The 24,500-nt window shown below is 35.8% G+C and overlaps 1 protein-coding gene across 1 annotated transcript; it reads left to right on the top strand.

Annotated features, from left to right (window-relative positions):
• The first annotated feature begins 6,181 nt into the window (after positions 1-6,181).
• LOC110918675 (uncharacterized protein At5g01610) lies at positions 6,182-7,807 on the top strand. The gene is made up of 2 exons (XM_022162950.2): positions 6,182-6,847; positions 7,242-7,807. Exons 1-2 carry the CDS (start codon positions 6,383-6,385, stop codon positions 7,305-7,307), a joined length of 531 nt encoding a protein of 176 aa, XP_022018642.1. The 5' UTR covers positions 6,182-6,382; the 3' UTR covers positions 7,308-7,807.
• The last annotated feature ends 16,693 nt before the right edge of the window (positions 7,808-24,500 follow it).

Here is a 24,500-nt window from a genome sequence, read left to right as displayed (position 1 = left end):
TTACGACGAATATGTCAAGCAAGGAAAAATAGAAGCATTGCGACGGACCTGTTAAACGAGAAAAATAGGTGAAAAAAACGTTGAACCCGACAGGCACGTTGCGGCGTGTTTACTGGCAAAATTTAAACAGAAACGTAAAATGAAAAATTTGCAAAAGATGAAAAGCATGTGGGATCAAAGTTGAAAATAAAAAAAATGTTGGGGTTAAATTGCAAAAGATGAAAAGTTTTGGGTTAAAAGTAAAAAAAAAATCAACGGGGTTAAAAGACTCACAAAGGAACATATATTTGGGCTTTGGGCTTAATCGTTAGACCGCGGGGTGTGGGCTTGGGTTGGAGGCGTGGTAGCCAAGCAACGCCAGCTTTTTTTACCCGGGTTGGCGTTGGGCATGGCGTTGCCCCTTTGGCGTGGGCCCGGGGGGAGGGTGAGTTGGCTGGCTTTGGTTGGCTGGTCCAATATAGCTGGCTTTTGTTGGCTATTTTAATTAGAAGAAAAATCCACATGGATGACCACGCCACACCACGCCCCCTCCACACCCCATTTTTTTGGGGTGGCCTGGTGAAGCCCACTTCCGCCACGTGTCGTGCAAAGCCCCTCCCCCTCAATCCTCCCCACACCCAGCGGTCTTAGATGAGTTTTAGATATTGGGTATTATTTGGTATTAGATGTGGGCTTGTAATAATATTAAAGAGCGTTAACGTAAATTTTTTTAAGGGGTAACAAAATCGAAAAAATGTCAAAAAAAAATTTTTTTACACTACCGACGAACGGTTAAGGGGTAGCGGAGGCTACCCCTTAATATAAGCTATGTCCGCCACTGTTCTAGACCGAACCAACACCCCAAAACTGCATGTAAAATTATAAAGAGATGGAAGACAGGGCCGTCTCCGAAAATGATAGAAAACTTTTGGGCCTCGTGCGAGACAAAAAGATTGGGCCTCCTCTCTATAATATAAATTCATCAATCATATATCAAAATGTCACAATACGACGATAATTGTTATAAAATAAACAAAAGTAATGTAACAAAAATAACACTAATATGTGTAAACATATCCAAATTAGTTTGGTAACACGAATCTTTCCATACAAATAAAAAAAATAGAACTAGATATCGAGTTCTTTTTAAGTTTATATTGTAAATGGTTTAATCAAATAAAATAAATAGAACTAGATATTGAGTTCTTTTAAGTTTATATTGTAAATGTTTAAATGAGAAATAAAAAACCTACAAAATTAAACAAGAAAACATGTAAAGTGTGTTATCTAAATGGTTAAATGAGAAAGAAAAATGAAAGAACTTGCAAATTTATGAAGACCCAAATTTAGATGTGAAAAATCAAAATTAAAACTAAAAAATAAGCGTGTAAAGTTGCTATTGTTGTGAGTATATAGAACATTTCCCCTGTTAATAAAACAAACTGAAATCAGCCCCTTGAGGCTTGAACAAAAACAAAAGATGGAGAAGCCAAATTAAATAAATACTTGAGGCCAAAACAAAAACAAAAGATGGAGAAGCCAGATTAAATAATTAAATTCAAGCTGACAGGGGACTTCGAACAAGTAACGGCCGGGTATCAGATGAATTGCTGCAGCCCGCATCCATTGAGGCAAAGCTAAATTTGTGTTATTTTTTTCTACAATAAATCTATATATGAAATATATATTATTTTTTAAAATGATTTGGGCCCTTAGATACTTTGGCCTTTGTGCGGGACACCTCCCGCACAGGCCCAAAGCCGGCCATGATGGAAGATATATATAGCTAGTATGACGTGCATGGCAAATTAAGAGGTGGGTTCAGATTACCATAAGAATTGAAAATTGGCATCAAATGATGAGTGAGTGACGTGTGCTGGTCCAGCCAGCCCAGACAAGATAACTATAGATTCATAATTATTCTCAGCACATGCATGCCTTCTTCACTTAGGACCCATCTAACGTTGGTTGTCTTTTACGATCATCTGATGTCACTTCCAAAAACAAAACATAACCAACATTATTATTATTAATCATATAAATAAATAATATTTAGGAAAATCATTAATTTCTGAACCAATAACTATGTTGGGAACTATGAAAAAACTACTACTATGTTGAAAACTGCCTATAATTGGATTGGTACAACTTTTTTTTAACGGTAAATGGAGTATCATCGTGTCACCAACGAAACCATCCGATTATTTTCAATTCCACTAGGCATAATACTTATACACCAATATAAAAGAAAACTCAATAAATATGAAAAACCCCCATTTGGATTGGTATACTTGCTTAATGATGCACAAGGCGAGGTTAACGGACTGCTCGCCCGCCCCCTATTTTTCTCCCGCGTTTAATCATCTATGCACTACATAAAAGTATTTTATAGGGTTTTTGTAGTTCATGATATGTATTATATATGTGTAAAACAAATAAAATAACGATAAATCTTTTAACACATGTGGTCACTAAATATTAACATTTTTGGACATTTGAGTTTCTTAATTATGATGTCTTTTACAATCTTTGAGAGGTTTGTCTGAGCATGATTTTTTTTTAGGATTTTTTCTTGTGTCCTTTAAGAAAATATGATAATAATCATTGTTATTACATTAATGCATGCATGGTCAAATAAAGACAATAACAGCTTGACAAAGACACCATTAATCTTCTTAGCCATTCTTGATAATTGATCTTAAGCAATTAGATTAAATTTGATATAAGGTATATAACTTATTATATATTGTTAGTAGAGTATAAGTATACAAGTAATTAGTATGTGTTTATACACTATTAATTAAAATATGATACCAATTTCTTAGTTATTTAAGGGTTCTCACTGCATAGTTTTTCCATAATTGGATGAAACTTGTGAGAAAAATATTTGAATTAAGCTCTTTAGAATTTGAATATCAGAGTTTTTAAATACTAATTATAATAATACATTAATCTCTTTCAAAAAATAGCAGCCTTTGTTAAGTGAGAGTTTTTTCCCAAATAGGTGTAGGTGGAAAACTTATTTACCAAAATAAGTGATTTGAAAAGTATTTACCAAAATGGGTGTTTTTTTAAAAGTTAGTTTTTCTCACTCTTAATTCTATTGGGTAAAAGAATTGCTATTAATAAATATGTTTACTCAATAAAATTTTAAGAAAAAAATGTGGATCGTAGATTCTATGTGAAATTTTTTCAATGTTTTTTTTTTCTAATTCTTTATTTAACATATTATTTAGGTATCGCTTTACTTCCCTTCAAAATCATTTTATTGTAAACATTTTTGTTAAGTTACACGTATCTTTAAGCTATTTTTTTTTTTAATTTTAGTTAATAATAAAATAAAAAATATATATTATTTTAAGTTGAAAAAAACTGAATATGATATCGATTTCCATTTCTTGAAAGCTGATATATTTGGAGTTTTTGCCCAAAAAGGTATTGACGGAAATTTTATTTATCAAAATGGATGATTAGAAAAATATTTACTAAAATGGGTGTTTAAAAAATAATTTTATGTAAAGTATTTAAAATATTCATGTTTTTTCAACTTCAAATATTCATGTTTTTACAACTTCAAATAATATATATTTTTTATTTTATTATTATGTAAAGTACTAAAATTAAAAAAGTAGTTTAAAGATACGTGTATCATAAAAAATGTTTACAATAAAATATTTTTGAAGGAAACTTAAACAATACCTATTAATATGTTAAATAAATCATTAGAAAAAAAAAAACATTGAAAAAACTTCACATAAAATCTACGATTCACATTTTTTTTTAAATTTACTACAATTTTTTCTTAAAATTTTATTGAGTAAACATATTTATTAATAGCAATTCTTTTATCCAATAAAATTAAGAGTGAGAAAAACTAACTTTAAAAAAAAAACACCCATTTTGATAATTACTTTTCAAATCACCCATTTTGGTAAATAAGTTTTCCACCTACACCTATTTGGGAAAAAACTCAGTGATGCGTCTATATATAATATAATATATAACATATACACATATATAAGTATGGTATATTGGATGTCAAAAGACCTATTCACAATGTAACACTTAACAATCTCCTAAAATAAAAAGCTTAATCAACTGAAATGAGACACAATCATCACAGGCGCTATTGATGAACAGGATGACGTGAGTGCGAGTCTTCTCGATTATAATTGACATTTTTATGCTTTTAAAAGTTATTAAATAATTTGTGAACTTTATGTTTTTCAAAATAAACGTTCGCTTTTGTCATTTTTACATTATACTTTTGTGTTTTATAAATATATATTTTCTTTGTAAAATATATTTTTTTTGGGAAATCAAATAATATAAAGCTGTATATGCTTAAGATGTCAATTTGTATACATTTATTTAATAAAATAACTAATTAAAATTTTTCTTTCTTGAATTGTTATCCATTTCACATGTAAACATTTTATAAATTTCTGTTCAAACTTAATCACAACCGTTGTTTTGATTTCCATAAATTCTCCAGGTCGTGTTTTTATTCTTTTTATTATATTCGACTTTACAACCAAGTAGCTAGGGCCCAAATTGTTTTATATCATCCACACCCAAATGTTTTATGTCTGTCACTAATGCTAGATATTCAGTTCAGATGACATGATTTGTAATATTACATATATTTATAAGTCACTAATGCTAGATATTCAATTCATGATGACATGATTAGTACTATGACATATATTTATAACTTTGATAACTAAATTACAAATAAACTAAAATATAATGATCTATATAAAAATAAAAACAATTTTAAGTATAGAATCGTAATAATGTCATAAACACTTTTATGTGACGCTGACAAAATATACTGCAAAAAAGACACGGGTGCAGTATTATATATATGTTTTATGTGTGATATTTAAAGGAATAGATATGTATACTTCTACGGTTCTTAAAGTTCACTACTTAATATGCTTTTGTATTGAACGACATTCTCATAGATTTAAAATATGTGCTAATAACGATTGTTATTTGTTATAAATGGGTTTTATTCGTGGGTTGGGGAGTCGAAACCATAATAAACATAAACAAGGTTTTTTTTGACACAAACATGAAACAATCGTGCTTGATAAATGAGTCAAAACATGAGATTGGTTTTCACAATTTGTCATTGATACAACCAATTGAAGTAGTTTTTCTCTATACATTTTGATATTTTAAGAGCATTCACATCTTATTCTTTATCCTCGTCTATATTATTTAAGTAAAAGTCATCTTTTATTTAATTTTATGGATAAGGATAAGATTTAAAGAATAGGTTGTGCCAGTCTTTTAGGTTAAAACTTTTTTTTTCTTAAAATTTAACAATTTAGTAATTTTACCAACTAAAATGTAGATCATCTAAATTAATAAATTTTACAATAAAAATTAGAATGCATATATATAATAGCTATATTTCTTTTGGTCTTTTAAAATTAAACATAAAATACTCGATCTCTTTGATATATGAAATAAACACGTCTAAATACATAATCAAACATGCTAAACACGTCAATTCGTAAACCTGGTAGGTTAACCAGAACCCAACCTTCCAGCAAAACGTTTTTACGAGTTTGACTTGAAACAGACCTATACTTAATTAAACTAAGCCGAGAACCCGCAAAATATCTTATTTTCATATCATATCATAAATTCACAAGAAAATAAATAATATGATCGACCCATACAAAAACAACTTGAAAGCTAATATATCCAATTTCCCCTGGTAAACAATAGAAATAACAAAAGAACAAAGTTTTAAGCTCTGTATATGTAAATTTGAGCTTTCACTATAAGACCTAACGTAGTGGGGCGGTATGCCTCGAGGAAGAGGGCCATGGCGCCCCATAGCGCCGCGGAACACCGCTACAGGTGACGCTATGGGAGTGCAAAATCTTGTTCCCGTTATATACATAGCGGCGTGAAAGAAGAAACATTCAAAGCCCCACTCACACACATATATATATATAGAAAGCCCCATACATATATAACTCTACTATACTCTCTTGTGATATTAAGCTCCATAAAGCCCCTCTTTTACGCGTTTCGCCACTCGTCGCATAACGTATCACAAAGGTCTTTATGACTACAAAACAAGGATAAGTGTAAAGAAAAAAATGAATAAATGGTGTTCCATAGATTTGATGGGTAATAATGGATAATTAAATAATATCCACATGTAGGAAGCCAATTGGTTAAAGATGACCCAAACAAAGCCCTAGAATACAAGCATCAATAATTCACCATTCTCCTTCTTCTTCTCCTCCCTCTCCTTCTAATCCATCATCCTCTCTGTATTCTGGCTGTCATTCAACACTCTTCTTCTTCTCCATCAAATCCCCCTATTTCAATCCACAAACTTCACCCCACAATTTCAACTATCACATCCCCCAAAAAAATGTTCAATTTCATCCCATGTTTCCTCTGTTTTTCCACCTTATTCCAAATCTCATTCTCTGAACAACAACCACAACCCACCACTATATACGAATTGCTGAGATCAAATGGGTTGCCAATGGGATTACTACCGAAAGGTGTGACCAATTTCACCTTTGATACTTCAGGAAGATTTGAGGTGCATTTGGATCAAGCGTGTAATGCGAAATTTGAAGATGAATTGCATTATGATCTGAATGTTTCTGGGAATTTGACGTATGGTCAGATCGGTGGGCTGTCTGGAATATCCGCACAGGATTTGTTTTTGTGGTTTCCGGTTAAGGAAATTCGGGTCGATATACCCAGTTCTGGATTGATTTATTTCGATGTTGGTGTTGTTTCCAAGCAGTTTTCCTTGTCTTCCTTTGAAACACCCAGAGAATGTTTGGCTAATTCCAATCGGGTTGTTGTTCAATCTGTCTTTAAGGTAATTTTGACTTTGACTTTGACTTTTTGTTGTCATTGAGTTGAACAGATTGACTATTAACCTGTGATGATTTGTAATTGGATTAAGAGTTTTGTTAGTTTTGAATTTGGGTTTGATTTTTCAAGCTTGTAGGTTCTTGTTTATGGCCTATGGGTTATCAATTTGTTGTTAGTTTGACTATGTGATTTTGACTTTTTTTTGTCATTGAAATTAATAGATTGACTTTTTGGACTGTGAGTTTTGACAATTTTGAATCTGGGTTTAAATTTCTCAGCTTGCAGTTTCTTGTTCATGGTTTTTTAGCTACTTATTTGACTTTTTTTGGGTGATTTATTGATTCGGCTTGCCATTATCGATAAAGTTTTAATCTTTTCTGTTCTTATGTGAAATGCAGAATCTATCAAGAAAGTTTGGAACCCGAAAAAACGATGATCAAGAACATCTGACCACGTTTTTATAAATTTGAAGTTAAAGGTGATCGGAAGCTGCACAATTTCTCAATCAAATTACGGGTATTCCTTTTCTTGCATCTACACTTGTTCTTTAGAAAGTCGAAAATTTGGTGTGCTTCTTTTTCGGTTTTCTTTGTATAGTGTAGAGGCTGCAAACATGATATATAAACAGACATCATGGTAGCAAGTGACAAAAAACGACCTTGTTGCCATGACTCACTGAGATTCAATCCTGTGTCGCTTAGATTCGTTAGAAAGAAAGAAAAAAAAATACAAGGAATGCAAGTTCTTATACAAACGACGCCCAAATCAAAGGTTACAAATCAGGTGATTACATGTGTTTATTTTTTATATTGTTAAATTCATTAAGGATATGAACATAAAACATCTGTTTGTTGCAGATCAATTCTCTTTTTGTAGATAGATAATAAATAAATTGCATTCTTATGTTCTTTACCTTGTCAATCCTTTTATTTTTATATGAATGCACGCCCAATTTAAACGATCATCTACTTCGTTAACTATCGAATGATTCTCATTTGAACCTTTCTCCGTATCATAACATTCGACGCAAATCACACTCCAAACACGCGTTATATAAAAATGTGCAAGTTTGATGCATTGATTGCAGGTTGCTTGTAGATGATGTTATTAAACCAAGTTGGACATTTTAAAGAAATATTAATGTCAATATTAGTTGGTAGGTTGGTTGGTAAGGTTCATCTAACCTTTAAAAAAAACCGTTAATCGGATTTTTTAGATACATAATTAGTTTAAACAACATAATTAGACATTAATAAGAATATTAGTTGGGTGGTAGGAGATTGTTCAACTTTTGTTGCAATGTTTATAAGTATATCTACATCATTGAGTAGATGTAGATGCTTGAAGCGTACTTGTTGTTTCAATCATGACCTACTTTTGGGTCCAAATTATACTCTTTGCAAAGGGTTGCTTTCAATAACCATACTCTAAATAGTTTATATCTTTTAGCATTTGTTCTTTTAGAGCGGATTTATCGTGGCATCGTATTCGTATTGCTTGCCTTAGCCAATGTTTTAAAAACCGGTTCAAACCAGCCGGTATTACCAATTGAACTGGCTATCGGAGACATCGACGGTACAATAGAGTCCGGTCTAATTGGTAGCGACTTATACCGATGAACCGATTTATGCCAATGTTCAACTTTGAGTTTTAATTTAATTAAGCGATGATAGTGAACTTTGTCATTTAAGCGATCGTGAAGTTGATGCTTTTAACGCTTCAATGCCTATTGTAGACTTTTATTTAAAAAACTTTAGTGGAAAATTGATTTTTGATTGTAGAATTATGTAGTTTTGAATTATTTTTTGAGTTGAAGTTGTATTTTTAGGGAGTTCTAGGGTTGGCTAGTCACCCGGTTGAACTACCTGGTACAACCGGTTAAACCGTTTCTGAGCTCAACTTGGTGTGGTACAAAAACCGGTTTGTGGAAATACAAAATCATAATAGTTGTATTCTTTAACAAGCTAACGTTACTTAGTAATGGCTTGGTCTTGTAAAAATGGGTGTGGGTCTTTTACTATAGAAGTTGGGAGTTAGTGATTAGCATGGTTGCAAAAGTCGCTAGGCGCTCCCTAGTCGGTCGACCAGGGAGTTGAGATTACTCGGCCTAGGCGGAGAGTACTCGAGAAGTACTCGGACATGTTAAATTATAAAGAAATTAGTTTTTGGAAATTAAATATATGTCAAATAACATAAATTTACTAATATCTAAAACAAAATACATGAAAATGATATTTATTCTTTAATACAATCGGCATAGAAATTATGTTTTATCATTTTTTAAGTCAAACTCGGCCCGAGTTTACCTACTAGATACGATTTTGGCCGAGGTTGACAGCGTTTGACCGATTCCGAGTAATTAGGCGGAGTCAAAGAAAGTCGCATCGGCAGCCTACCTTGTAGCGACTACTCGGGAAGTACTCGGCCTTGAAAACCTTGTTTTACAACCATGGTGATTAGTGATATGATCACTGCAAGAGGATTATGAAGTTAAGTTCCATAAATGCAAAACTAGGGGATGTAACCATGGGTAGATAGGGGCAAATTTAACTAACTTCTCAACGTGTGTACTTACAGTTGGTTCAACCATGGCGACTTGTGCCTAGTGGTAGGAGGCTTGGATTCTCCAAGTTCGATACCCACTTGTGTCACTTTTAGTGGATTAAGGCAATGGAGGATTTGAGTTAGTACTTGTGCGAGGTTGTCAGTTCGAATCCCATTATAATAGTATATTACACGACGTTATATAGAAATTTCACAATATAATAGTGTTGTGGGCAAGTTAAACATTAACAGTGTATGATTTTGGTGATTACGATATATGTGTTACGCATTACATTTTAAATATTGATACATATAGTGATTGAGATACTTTGCATACAATACATATGCATTCTTAGTAATTAGTATAGTGTATGATTGGTGATCACACTACATGTGTTGCGATTGTATTTTTAAATTTGTTCTCATTGAATTCCCGGTGTAGTTCATATATGTTAACAATCTAGATTGAATTGTTTTTTGTTGGTTATAATGGTTGTAGTCTTTGATTTGTAATCTTCGAATTCGCCATAGAACTCATATCTGTAAACGTGTATAGACACGCGAGTGTACAATGATTTTTAGAGACGTGGACAATTTTACCTTACTGGTTTAAATAAGAAGCATTCCATCTCCAATCAAAATTTGTTCGCACGGAGCTAGAGTTGTACTCTAGTGGTCTCAAATTTCGGGATGTTCTTATTTTAACACCCAGAGAGGGGAGGGAGGGAGGGATAGAGAGCCAAAAAATAAAATTTTACTAAAAATGGGGGCTTTCGTGAGAGGAATGGCGGGGGTGAAAGGGGAGTTAAGTGTAGACCCTCTTTTTATAGCCTTGGTGGCCAATGAGAACCCTCCATTTGAAGGGGGCGTAAAGGGCTTTACTCCATACTGTTTAGCCGAAGATTTCATAGCAATTTTAGAAGGAAAAAACCTTGTACCCAAAAATTTTTAACAGTATTCATTAGAAAAAAAAAGTGATAATGCCATATCATTTAAGTCAAAATAATAAGCGTAAATTTGTGATTTATGGTTTAGCGTGATTACTATATTACGTTGGGAGATTATATTGGATTTTGTTTTTTTCTGTTTTTTTAACGACAAATTTGGATCACTTACGGACCACTAGAGTATCAACGTGTCACTAGTAGAACCACCCGATCATATCCATCTCCACAAGGTCCCAAAGCCTTATCCCACCCCTAAAATGCCTCTAGGTTATATACCCAATAAATGTATAAAAACACTACATTTATTTTAATAACGAAAAATATATCAATCATGCTAACATTCTGTAATGAAATCATTCAATAACAACATTTTTAAAAAGGGGAAATGGACTGTATCACCCTCAACTATCCAAAATTGGCCGATAGCACGCCCAACTTTAAAGTTGGCTCCCACCACTCCCTACTGGTCAAGTTGGTGTCACTATCACCCCTTCGTTAAAAAAACACTAACTGAGTTATTATTTGAAGCCTATGTGGCATTTAAATGATGACTTGGAATCACACGTGGACAGAACCTCATTAAATACCCCCTTTCCCTCTCTAATCAGTTGCATTTCCAACTTACCCAGTTCAGTTCACGTCGATGATGGCGATCAAACCCTAGTTCATTGATAAACGACGATTGCAGCCAACATTCAGACTCTCAAGAGGTAAGATTTATGTTAGGGTTGATTGCATTGTGATTTTACACACTGATTTAAGTTATGGAGCGTATAGATGTTATGCTTTGGTACGGTGGTTGTCTTGATTTCTCTTTTGATCTACCTCAGTATATTGATGGTAATTCTAAGTTAATCCAAATGGATTTTGATCATATCGCATACTTTGAGCTAGTTGATTATGTAATGGAAACCAACGAGTATGAAAATAGGGATTTTTATATGTATGGGATGGATGCGGATAATGGTGATTTTAAACTGTTTCGTGATGATAAAGATGTGTTGGAACTTGCAATTAAGGCTAAAAATTGGAGTGAACCGTTCATTGAAGTGTTTGTTCAACATAAGCCAATTATGTCTGAACATAAGGCCCACCACTGTTCCCAACCCAGTAAACCAGAGGCCCAGCCCAGTACCCAGCCCATTAAACCTAAGTCTAGTTCCCAGCCCATTAAACGACAAGCCCAACCCAAAAAACTAGTACCCAAGCCCAGAAAAAAAGTAGTACACGTGAAAGTGGGTAGGGCATCTGGTAAATGTTTTACAACTCCTGAAGTCCCTAGATCTGGAAGTACATCAGCTGTTAAACAGGTAGTTGAAGAGCCAGTACATGAGGCTTCATGGGCATTTGATATAGATAAGGAAACAAATCTTAAAGAGGTTGAGAAAGAATCAGTAAAAGAGGAAGAAGTCTTTGGTAAACATAGTGATAAAGAAGCTGTGTTAGATCAGGACAGTGAAGACAGTGAAGATAGTGATTACAATGAAGAGTCCAGTTGTGATGATGATGAGGATTGTTATTCTGATGAGGAAGATGTTTTGGAAGAATTGGTTGGCTTAGATTCAGACACAGAAGATTTTGAATGGAAACAATCACAAGAGGCAATTAAACAAGCTACCAAGGATGAAGAAGCAGCCACTAAGAAGATACTTGAAGAGTGTATCAAAGAAAATGAAGAAGAAGGTAATTTGCATGAAACTCATGATGCAGGTAGTGCACATGTAGAGGGATACAGTAGTTACGAAGAATCAGATGGTGATATTGCCACACCAGGTGATAGTGAAGAAGATGATGTTCGAGGTAAAAAGTTTAGGGAAACTGCTCCTAGTGTAAGTGCACAAACTAACTGGAAGAAGTTTGTTTGGAAAGTTGGGACAAGGTTTGCTTCAAGGGATGCCTTTAAGGAGGCAGTTAGAAGATATGCTGTGGCTAATGGCAGGAATCTTTTCATAGCAAAGAGTGATAGCAAACAACAAGGTCGTTTAGTAATCAAGTGTGTAGCAGGGTGTCCTTTCTATCTATTTTGTTCAATGCACACAGGGAAAGAGTGTTACATGATTAAAAGTGTGAAAAACCATCACACTTGCCAAAGAAACATGATAATGAAATGTAGTAACTGTGGGGCTAGAGGTCACAACAAAAGAAAGTGCACTGAGAAGGAGAAAACAACTGAAGGTAAATGTGATTAAGTTTAAGTTTATTGTTTTGTTAATTACATTGCTTAAAGTTTGTGTCTCAGGTGGTTCTGCTCCAAAGAGACAGAAGAAGTCAACTAAAAAGGCACTAAAGCAGTCCACTCAAGAGGCCACCCAGCAGTCCACTTACGAGGCAACCCAGCAGTCCACTCTTGAGGCAACCCAGCAGTCCACTAAAGAAGCAACTCAGAAATCTACTCAAAAGGGAACCAAGTCAAGTCAAAAGGGAATCAACAAGTCAAGTCAAAAGGGAAAGAGAAAGACCAATCAAGGCTGAAGTTATATGTGATCTTTTGTGTTTGTGGCACTGTTATGTATGACTTAATTAAGTAGACAATGTTATGTATGACTCTAATGTTATGTGGGACCAGTTAAGTAGTCAATCTATGACTTTTCTACGTTGTTTGACTTTTTCAGTGTTGTTTGACTTTTTCTATTGTTGATTGAGTCACATATTGGTGTACATATTCCATTATGGTCATTGTGTTCACTTTAATAGGTTGACTCAGAAATTGATGACCATGCTTTCTTTTTGGTTTGGTGATTCTACAAGTGCACTTGGAAGTGCAGTTGCAGTTTGACCATGCTTTCTGTTTGGTATATTTTGGTCAGTCTGCAAATGGGTCAAAATTTGGCCAAAATTCAGCTTACAGTTTGGTCTGCTGTTTCTGCAAGTTCACTTGCTAGTGCAGTTGCACTTTGCTTCATATTTGGCAAACTATGCACCTACTAACAGTTTGACTTGCAAATGGGTCAAAATTTGGCCAAAATTCATCTTACAGTTTGGTCTGCTGTTTCTGCAAGTTCACTTGCTATTGCAGTTGCACTTTGCTTCATATTTGGCCAACTATGCACCTACTAACAGTTTGACTTGCAAATGGGTCAAAATTTGGCCAAAATTCAGCTTACAGTTGGGTCTGCTGTTTCTGCAAGTTCACTTGCTATTGCAGTTGCACTTTGCTTCATATTTGGCCAACTATGCACCTACTAACAGTTTGACTTCAACAAGGGTCAAACTTGGGCCATTTTGGCTTCATATGCAGTTTGTAACAGTTTGACTGCAAACAGTTTGTTTCAGTCACTTGCAAGTATGGTCAACATGTACATTAAGTTAGATGTCCAGTTGAGTCAAAGTAACAAAACACTTCATTTCATTATCAATAAACACTAAATACACAAATACAACAATATGACAATTGCAATTACAAAGGTTAGCAAATATGGTGTCTTCGACTTCGTCTTTGTGTCAAATCTCATTGCTTTCAACTTCATGTTCTCTTCTACTAACAACATATTGTGTAATTCAAGGTTCTTTATCTTCAGCTCTTTAAACGTCACTTGAGTTGAGGTGCCGTATGAACGTTCAACGAACATCTTATCAACATCTTCTTTCCAGAGGAAGAATTTGCAATCCCCTTTCTACAAAACACAACAACTATAAGTAAATTGCAATGGATTATCTCCTAAACACCAAATTGATATGCAATTTGAACTTACAGGCCAGTGAGAACAGCCGTAAAATTCTTGACCATGTCGTTCACTTTTACGACCAGCTACTCGAAGAACGGCAACAACATCGTGATGACAGTACAAGTTGCCTTCCAAATCGACCTTGAATACTTTAGGTTTTCGAATTAAAGCAGATGTAGAAGAAGACGACATCTTGACTGAGTGTTTCAATGGCCAATTGGGGCTAGATCGGCTATGGGGAGGAGGTATTAGGGCAAGAACGGCGATGACCCAGTATCTGCAATTGATCTTCGTCACCAATTTGATGGGGGAGAAGATGACTTTGTTTAGGAATTAGGGTTAAATGCTTACTGATGTTAAACAGATGATATATCAAGTTCCTGTCCACGTGTGATTCCAAGTCATCATTTAAATGCCACATAGGCTTCAAATACTAACTCAGTTAGTGTTTTTTTAACGAAGGGGTGATAGTGACACCAACTTGACCAGTAGGGAGTGGTGGGAGCCAACTTTAAAGTTGGGCGTGCTATCGGCCAATTTTGCATAGTTGAGGGTGATACAGTCCATTTCCCCTTTTAAAAATAACAAACAATTATTTGTAGGGTACACAACTACACATGACCAAAAATATTGTTAATTTACCAACATACTCACGCACTAATGATGTGGGTGCCCTGTGGCTTCCACTCAGCAAAGCCGGGAAGCAGGAAGTTGGGAGCTTAACAGCTCAAACAGGAGAACAAGCCTAGTGAGCCAGCCCGGCCTATCACAACCAAGCCCATTAGTGATAAAAGGTAACATGTGTATAAATAGAGGGTCCACCCTCTACTTCAATCACACCGCTTTGGCTTAGACATTCCAGCCATTTACTCTCTCTCTCTCTCTAGAATCTCATTCTCTCTCTAGAATCACATATTCTCTCTCAAGAACAGAAGCCACAAGGCTAAGCTTCCCCTCTGAGCTGCTAAGGTCACGAGCTCATGTGGGACTACATCAGCAGCTCCTAGTCTCGAGCTATGCAACCTGGAATCACCACAGCTGCTAGCTAACCGCCGTATCTCAACCACGAACTCCATAAGCATTCTCTATCTCTCTTATGTTTACTCATACATTTATGCTTTATGTTTATACACTATTCTTGGATAGATTACCAATGTTGAGCGTCGGAGGGTGGTCCAGAGACCCCAGTCTCTGGCCCCTTCTAAAGGGTTCTTTCGTGTTGTAGGTACAAGCTAGGAGGTGACGAGGCTGACCCGAGGAGCGTTCATACCTTCCCCTGACCTTATCCTTGTTGTTTCAACAAGTGCCGCCCACCGTGAGGATGCGCTGCTTAGAACATGAAACTCTTTGTAGTTCAACCCATATGTTCTTAAGTTCTTTCTAAGGTTGGGAAGAACGTTTTCTTGGAGTGATAGCTTCTAGATCTCCTACCCACATCTTTACTTCTAGCTGCCCTACACGATACCCAGTTCCTAGCTGGCAGCTCTAGTTTTCAGCCGCTAAGCACCCGGATGATTTCCCTCATGCTTTCTAAGTCACGCTTTTCACATATAGGGTACGTGTTTCCTAGATCTTATGATAATACATAATGGATCTGCATATTTGTTTATTTAAAAAAAAACACCTATAAACCATGAAAGCCTTATAAAATATACTTTGCATCGTTATACATGTCATATCACATACATACTAGAAATTTAAAGCATGGTCAAAACCATGTGACAAAAAGATAACTCAAAAGTATTTTCTTTCAAAGAATAATGATGTGAAGACTCATACCCCTAAGAGTCTAACTATGCATATTCTTTTTATTTGGCTAGCATGATAAATAGCTATTTTGGCATTTCATATATCTCTTTTTTTTAACGGCAAGATGTCACAATAAAGGAAAAATAATCCATTTGAGAAAAGACAAGTACACCACTTCCTCAAACTTATCTAAATATTCAGAGAGGAAAGACAAAAACATTTATGCATGATTTTGGATATGGAAATAACATATCCGGTGTAGTCACATTCCAAGCCTTTTGTCATGACAGTTTAAGGATTCAAGGAAAAAGCTACATTATAGTATACTTTTCCACATCGACATTTGAGGGAAAACAAATAACTCATGACAGTGTGATACATCCACACAATGCAAAGAATTATATATTGGGTCTACATGTTGAAAACCCTAGTCAAAGTATGCCTTCATAAAAACAAACTGAAGAAACAGCAAAGCCGCCCTTAGTTACAAATAAAACGCACACATTGATTATCATATCGCACCATCACTGTTTGGTATGGATACAAGGTGCAAAATATGGCTTTTGTCATGCGTCGGACATTGCTTCGATCGGTTTTGATCAAAACATCACTAAAGAAAATAGCTAAATAGCTCTCTTCGCCGTATACACGACTATTTCACATACATGTTACGTGGCCATTGTCAACACGTATTACCGACAACCCGTCTACTCAAAACGCCTAGCCATATCAGACTTATCCATGTGGCTTGAAACAGTAAATTTACAACTTTTTTCGGTAACTAGTAAGCATGTATTCTAAAAAAACCATGCGTACGATCTACTAGACAAGAAAAAATTTACAAATAATAAATTGTAAATACATACGTCCATGGATTAACATATCAGGTATTTAAAAAATAATGTTACAAATTATAATGCATAAAGTACACACATATGGTGCACAACTTTTTAAATAAATAAATAAAAAAGAATAAGTCAAAAGTTCTTGCATAGAGACATGTGCATGTCCTTTCACAAAAGTGACATCTTGTCACTATTCACATCAATCTATGACATGTTGTCACTATTCAAATCTGAAAAGTAGATGGTCCACTATTCAAGTCTGTCAAGGTGCGCCAGACAGCTTCCCCCCGGAAGCTGCAATAGGTGGAGAAGCTAGAAACACAACAGCTTAAGACCAAAAGTACTTACATCCTCACCATAAACACCTCTAATTCAGGACTAATAGTGATAGTAGGTACGCGAACCAGGGTAAAACACATGAAGAAATCAACATAACAGCTTCTTGCATAGTCATATATTCAAGAAGCTAAGAAGACAACAAGTGATAAGCTGTAAGCTCAGGCTCGGAAGCTATAAGCTCAGAAGTCAGAAGCTATAAGCTTCAAGCCACAAGCTTAAAGCTATAGGCTAAGAATCCATAAGCTTATAATCCCAAAGTTGGAAGCTATAAGCTTTAAGCCAGAAGCTTAAAGCTATAGGCTAAGAATCCATAAGCTTAGAAGCCAGAAGTCGGAAGCTATAAGCTTCAAGCCACAAGCTTAAAGCTATAGGCCTAAAAGCTATAAGCTCAAGCTCGGAAGCTACAAGCCATGAAGCTTGAAGCCAAAAACCCTATAAGCCCGGGAGCTACTAGCCTAAAGAAGATAAGAAGGAAGGGTCAGAAGCTACCAAAGCTACTAAAACAGCTCACGTGAGGAAGCTTCCAGCGGAAAGCAAAGAAGGTAAGGTGGGTAGCAGCTCAACATCTCAAAACACACGAGCCAAACAAGCATTTCCTAAGGAAGAACAGATCTTTCGTAAAATCATACACTGTAATCCTTTAAGGGAACAAGCACATCACCTCGGGCAGATGCCCAACTTCCCCTTAAAAAGACAAATAACTCTAAAAAAGATACCTTCGCCAGCTAAGGAGCTGTTAAAGGAATGAAGGTCAGGCTCGCCCAATGAGAAGATTATAAAGCAACTTCCCACATACCTTACCATTTAGCACAAACTTATCTCTAAGACGCTTCCAAGGTCCTTACCTAATGTGACTTTAGAAGCTAAGAAGTAAACAAGCTTCTCAGGCTCCTACCTGACGTAACCCAGAAGCTTAGAAGCAATTAACATCGTAGCTCATCACCTAATGCAACATTTAGAAACTCATAAGGAAGTTATCTTTCAAGTTCATCACCTCACGTAGAAGCCCTAACAATAATAGGTCCTCACCTATGGTGATATTGGAAGCTCAAAAGACAGTCAGCTTCACAAAGATTTCACCTATTATGACCCTAGAAGCTTAACCGCACACCATTGGGCAACCGCCACAATTAACTCATCCAAGAAGGTTATAAGCCATCAAGTTTCTTGCTGCTCTCAAAGAGTCTCTAAACAGCAACCTTAAGGAAGGAGCACACACATGGCAATATTAAGCGTAAGCAAGTAAGCTAATCACCAATGATGGTCATACCTCATAACGAGAAACAACAATGGAAAGCCAAACAAATTATTTCAGCTATAATAACTTATAAGCTACCTTATCCTTAAAACATGACGGCTAAATTCTAATTTGCATACGAAAACCGAAGAACCTCCGAACAAGGAGGCGCACAAAAGCAACTAACGTTTGAACATATTCGCAAGAACGACCAATGCTAAATAGGGTCACGCGTTCAAGAAAGCATTGATAGGCTTCACACGCTCCCAATTCAATAGTTTACTTGAAACAAACATAGATTTCCTTGAGCACCTTATTAGCAGCTTCTCAAATAACCAAAAGAAGCTCATAAGCTTAAAAGTTTCAAAGGAAGTGTCACAACTTCATAAACAAAAAATGGAGCTTAGAAGCTTGGAAACTCAACAAATTTATAAGAGTATAAGTTCCAAGAAGAAGCTCATAAACAAGAGGTTCAAAATTGAAGGAAAATGTACTAAGTCACAAGCACCCATAACTACATCATGACTACCTATGATTGGGGGCTGATATAGGTACCTAAACTCCCATTTTCTAAGAAACCTAGAAGCTAAAAAGACGAGAAGTGAGCAACTACACATGTTAAGGATATTGCTAACACAGTCACAAGCATATTGTTGCGGATGCGATGGTACTAAAGGAGTAAGCAAGAACAAGGAAACAAATAGAGTTCACCTCTTAGGAACCAAAGAAGCCTAAAATTGAGTCATTAAGTAGGATAATGCATATGCTTCCCTCCAACATTAATGTTGCTTCATGCTGCTAGAGGAAGCTATCAAGCTAACTAAAGAGCATCACATGCAAGACCTTCTACAAAGAATCTAAGCTAAACCTACGAGGCCGAGGTCAACCAAAGAAGCTTGCTCAATCACCGAAGCAATTTGCTACAACATAATTGCACCTCGCCAAAGCTTCAAAGTAAAACACCTAACTCGCATGTTAAAGTGTTTAATCAAAATGCACTGCTAAAGGACCTTCAGTTCAAGGAAGATAAAGACTTTCAAAAGGCAAGATTAAAAGATAAAAACCCCTAGACTTAGAGTCATAAGCACCGATATTTACAACATCAATACTCAAGACTGGGGGGCTGATGAGATGGGTACTCGGAGTTCCCAGTTAGCAAAACCAAGGTCAATAACAATTGCAAGAAAACAACAAAGAATGATAAACATAAACTGAAAGCACGTAGCTGGAAGTCGGAAGCTAAAGGCTCCCAACGAGAAGCTGCTACGCCAACGACTGATGACAAGGAGCTAAGGTTATTGTACAACCTTGGAACTTGAACCTAACAAGTCAAACTGATTAGACTTCTCCCTAAAGCACATAAAGGTATCCTCGAGACACACAAACCTGGAACATATCTAAAGAGGCAAGGATAACCCTGCAAGTAACGTCAAGGGAAGATAAGCTTACCAATACTAGAAGGTACCAGTTGGCATAAGGCTCCCTTGGGTAGAGTAATCTGCCTATAAAAAGAGAAGTCTTGTTTAGCCCAAAATTCTGACCAAGGAGCTACATTTTGGAGTTAATCCCGGACCTTCCCCCTGCCATACTCTTGTTGCTACAAGTGTATAATCTTGGGAAGACAATTAAAACACACAAAGCTGATAAGGAATAAAAGCACCATAACAATCCACAAGAAACAAGTAGCTCACCAAAATAAACAAGGAAGCTTCGAGCTATGGTTAGAATATCACGACAACCGACCAACTAAAGAAGCATACAAGCAAAATGCCAAGGCGCTAATACAACTTGGTAACACCAAAGATTATAACCAACTACTTTGTAAGTACTACCCATAGATGCATGTAAGCACCTTAAGAAGACGAGAAGCAACCTGCTTGTGGATGCATAGAAGCGGCTTCCTCAAACAGTCTGCTGAAGCAGGGAAGCTGCCTAAGGAATCAACGGAGCAGCCCGCCTTGTCATCAAAGCACGTTAATTAGGAGATTTTTTGCAACATTGGAGCACAGGTATAGGAGTCCCAAAAAACCTCAATGGTCGAAGCCTTAAAAATATTCATCGTCTAAGAGGTAAGTAGACTTCAACCCTTGAACTTTTACTTATTAACTCTCCCCAAATTAAACACCACGCTGATGAAACTATCGCACTAACAAGTCATACCTCGATCTCATCTAATTTAAAGTGCCTAATTATAAAAAGGGGCTTCCCCAATCGTAAGAAAGCTTCTTTTCATTAATATCGCCACAAGTTTGCCTCATATAATGATTGATCCAAAGTAATCATCTACTATTTTAATGGGGATAAGGCAACCTTATAGGAGTATAATTGCTTGTCACCAAGCACCAATGTAACACCTCGAAAAATTTACGTCCAATAATGCATTGACACGTGTCATAGACTTTGAATATGCGAAAACATACTTTAGAGGGACTAAAGTTGACAAACAGTGAAAACTATGGAATATAAGGGTCCGAAGTGTCAACAATGGATAAATAGACTCTATAATAACCCTACATGGTGTTTATAACTCTAAACGGATAGATCATGGATCATACGAAGCGGAAAATGCACGAAAGTGAGGAATTACAAACTATAGGGACTAAAAGTGTCAACATGTTGAATTTATACCTCTGAGTGATCTTTTGGCAGCCCCGAAGCTTTTTAATGATAAAATATACTCACTAGAATATGTGGTAAAAATTTCATGAAGTTTCGTTATCGTATGAGAAAGTTATGGCCAAAACCGTACTTGAAGGGTTAAAAGCGTCAACGTCGAATTTCATGACTTTTCGGGTGAGCGCAAAGTTAACCGAGGACATTACCATGTTGGTAAATGTTCCAAGGTACTTAAAAACCAAGTTTGAGGGTCTAAGGGTCAAAATAAATGGCCAAAACCTCGTATACGAAGACCAGGGACTAAACTGCAAATGTTAAACAAACTTTTGGGCCTGCAGACCCCAGGCGGCCCGCCTGGACTGCCTTCAGCGGGCCGCGACCCAGTGCCAGCATCAGATTCGCGAACAGTAGCCATTTTGGTCCGATTTTTGAGTTGTTTACAGCTATCAGCACCTCCCAAACCCTCCAATCAGCTTACATGCAACATAGGACACCTGTGGCTCTCTCATAACATCTGAATTCCCTTATAATCAGATCAAAGCTTCATAATTTGGGACTTGTGTTAGAAACCAAGAACACTACAACCTTCAAAAAATTCACAAGGCAACTTCAGGAGCTTTCTGGACGACAAGGCAACTTCATAGTGATATCTAAGCTTCATTAGGACTCTTGTAAGCATTCATAATCTTCTCTATTTCGTTCTAGCTTAGATTATTAGCCGAAAGTCAATCGGTCATAACTTTAGTTTGACTTTTAGATTAAATGAAAATGGCTCAGTCATTTCTCAAATTGAAAGTACCTACAAGTTGGTATTTATGTGGGAAACAAACCCTCAAAAGGGTATTCTCTGATTCTCACTCTAAGCATGATTATTGTCGAGTCAAAGTTGTTCTTAAAAAGTCAACAGAACTTGTTTTTGTAAAATCTAGCATAAATAGTAATGTAGATGACATGCAATCAGTTTGATCATCAAAATAACTTTGTAATGAATGTAAGAATGTGTTTTATCATGATCAACTCGACAATTTTTAGTATAAACCCGGATTGGAACCGAAAGTCTTATAAAATGACTTTTTCTTTGACTCTCGATTCGGATCCGTGCATGCATGTTTGAGATCTGCATTAGAGCTTATTTTGGACCATTTTTATTTAAGTTTAACTCTCTGGAATTTTTACAACTTGACTCCATGCTTGTCTGATTCATATGCATGTTACCGATTATGCTTAAATATGACTATTTTGCCCTTTTTGCTATAAAACGTGATTTTTGGAAAAGTGAAAGAGTAGAAACCTTTATTACTGATTTATAAACTTGCACCGAAAATTTGATATCAGTTGGAGGTCCAGATTTAGAGTTATGTCCGATATCGTAAATATAGAGCTTTATGTTGAATAAACGGCGTAAATAGCATATAACCTATTTAAGCCCACTTTTTGATACCAAACTTTTTACCAACTGATGTTATATAATATTTTGGGATTTTTGAAGATTTTTATTTAATTTTTTTGGCTGATCGTATCATAGGTCTCTAAGTTTGATTCGGTTAATACCAGTTTTGACCTTTTAAGCCATAAAATGAGTTTTATAAATCTTTTTGACCCCGAACCTTTTTCTACTGATTTTATTTGTTAAATAAATTATTTTGAGCATTCTGGAAATATAAAAATATCAGCTTTCTTTTTAAAACCCGGAAACGGCTCTAAAATCGCCTTTCTAAGCGTTTTTAACGCATAGTATGTACTATAACCATATTAAACATATAAGGATTATACCTACTGATATATTTAGCATATTTTTATAAAATAACAGTAAGTATAAGTTTTTGAACTCAGGTTTCCAGTTTTGACATTTTTAGCCCTTGTGAAATTACTAAAATACCCCTACGGTGCATAGTTTGATTTTAAATGATAAGTTTTGTATATGGGTCATACCCTACTGTTATAATATATCAAATTAAGTGTATTTACTGTATAAACCAGACCTGTAACTCAGATTTCCAATTTAACTCTTTTATAATCTTTTAAATGACCAAAATGCCCTTATAAGGCATAAATTGAGTTTAAATTCATTCGGGGCATAATAGAACATAACTTACTGATATTATAACATATTTAAAGCATATTATCTCAGGGAACTTGCATGTGACTCTTTTGGTTACCCGTAAACGCTCTTTTAGCGTTCGGTTCGGTTTATGTAACTAGTTTGCATAAATTGACCGAAACGGGTCAAACGTTATTATTTTTTTCTCAAAATCTAGAATGTATTTAGCATACCCAAATAATACAAATATTCAAACTTGTCGGGTCTAAATCACATTCTATCCGGTCTTCGCTTAATCGTGCGCTTGAACCGTATCGTCCTTAAACTAACCGGTCTAAGCTTAGGCTTAAATAAAGACCCGTTACGAATCTAATAGGTTATTATAAACCTTTGTTCCAGAATAGGAGACCGAGTAAAAGCTACATCCACTTGCTAATTGTGATTCATACTTACCAAGGTAAATACTTTTAACTTATTTTCCCTATACGGGCTTGGGGTAAGGTATATAAAATACCGCTTGGTCCAACATCGAATTCTTTAATCGTATAGTGGTTAAATTCATTGAGATGACCTTGTTTTGAATGTGTTTTATTACTTGAAGCCTTTGGGGGGTTAATGACCATGTCCCGGATATCCTTGGCATCATCTTACGAGATGGCCACGACCTGAGCACGGGGTGTAGGCATACACCCGTCAGTGTATAACTCTATATTGTGGTGTGTCTATTAATCTTTAACCCGGTCTACGGATCGGGCTACTGAACGTGGAGTAACATGTAAATCCATTACAAGATTATATTGCATAATTATCCCAAGTTATAAAAATATTTTATGCCATGTGCATTTAAATAAATTTCCAATCATTTTCAAAATGAGTCAGTTAATTTGTATTTACCAGTGTAAACTGACGTATTTTCCCAAAAGGTTAAGTGCAGGTACTACACGTACTAGGCTGGCTGTCTTCTAGAGCGTCCACAATAAGTCTCGCAAGCTTGGACGACAATAAAACTGTTGAACAATATCATATTTTATTTTGATCCGCCTGTGGATCCGTTTCAACTACTAGTGATATTTAATATTACATTTATAAAAGTTGAAATGAATCTATCTTTGCTTCCGCTGTGCATTTATATATTGTGTTGTTTGTCTATGATGATGCCAACTACGTCACTATACTCCCCACCGGGCCCACCGGTGACACGTGGAAATTGGGGGTGTGACAGGTTGGTATCAGAGCCAACTCTGAGTGAATTAAACACTAGCCTTTGTGTTTAATCTCAGTTACACAATTGCACATTCCTCGATTCTCGAGTCTAGACAAAGAACTTAGGAAATATTCAAAATTTATTTATTTTCTAACTTTGTCTTATATATATTTTGTTGTGCCACTTGTTTGAGTTTTGACAGGTTCAAGATGCCGCCACGTGTAAGAGGAAGAGGTCAAGGAGCATTCGCAACCTCTCATGACCATGAAGCCGGGCCTTCGCATAGGCGAACCCCTTCAGGACCCCAAAACACTGATGCCCGAAACCTTTGGAGATCGTTCGCTGAACCCGCTAGGCACTCAACATCACTGAGTACCTCACCTTCCATTCCCCACTCTTTTGGGCCTCATTCAGAAAATGAGCCCCACAACTCCCATCAATCCTACATTCCCCTCCACCAATCACCTTTT

This window comes from Helianthus annuus, chromosome 16, assembly GCF_002127325.2.
Source record: "Helianthus annuus cultivar XRQ/B chromosome 16, HanXRQr2.0-SUNRISE, whole genome shotgun sequence".
In the NCBI taxonomy this organism is placed as follows: domain Eukaryota; kingdom Viridiplantae; phylum Streptophyta; class Magnoliopsida; order Asterales; family Asteraceae; genus Helianthus; species Helianthus annuus.
Note: the sequence above shows the minus strand (reverse complement) of the source record. Positions and strands in the feature narration are given on the sequence as shown.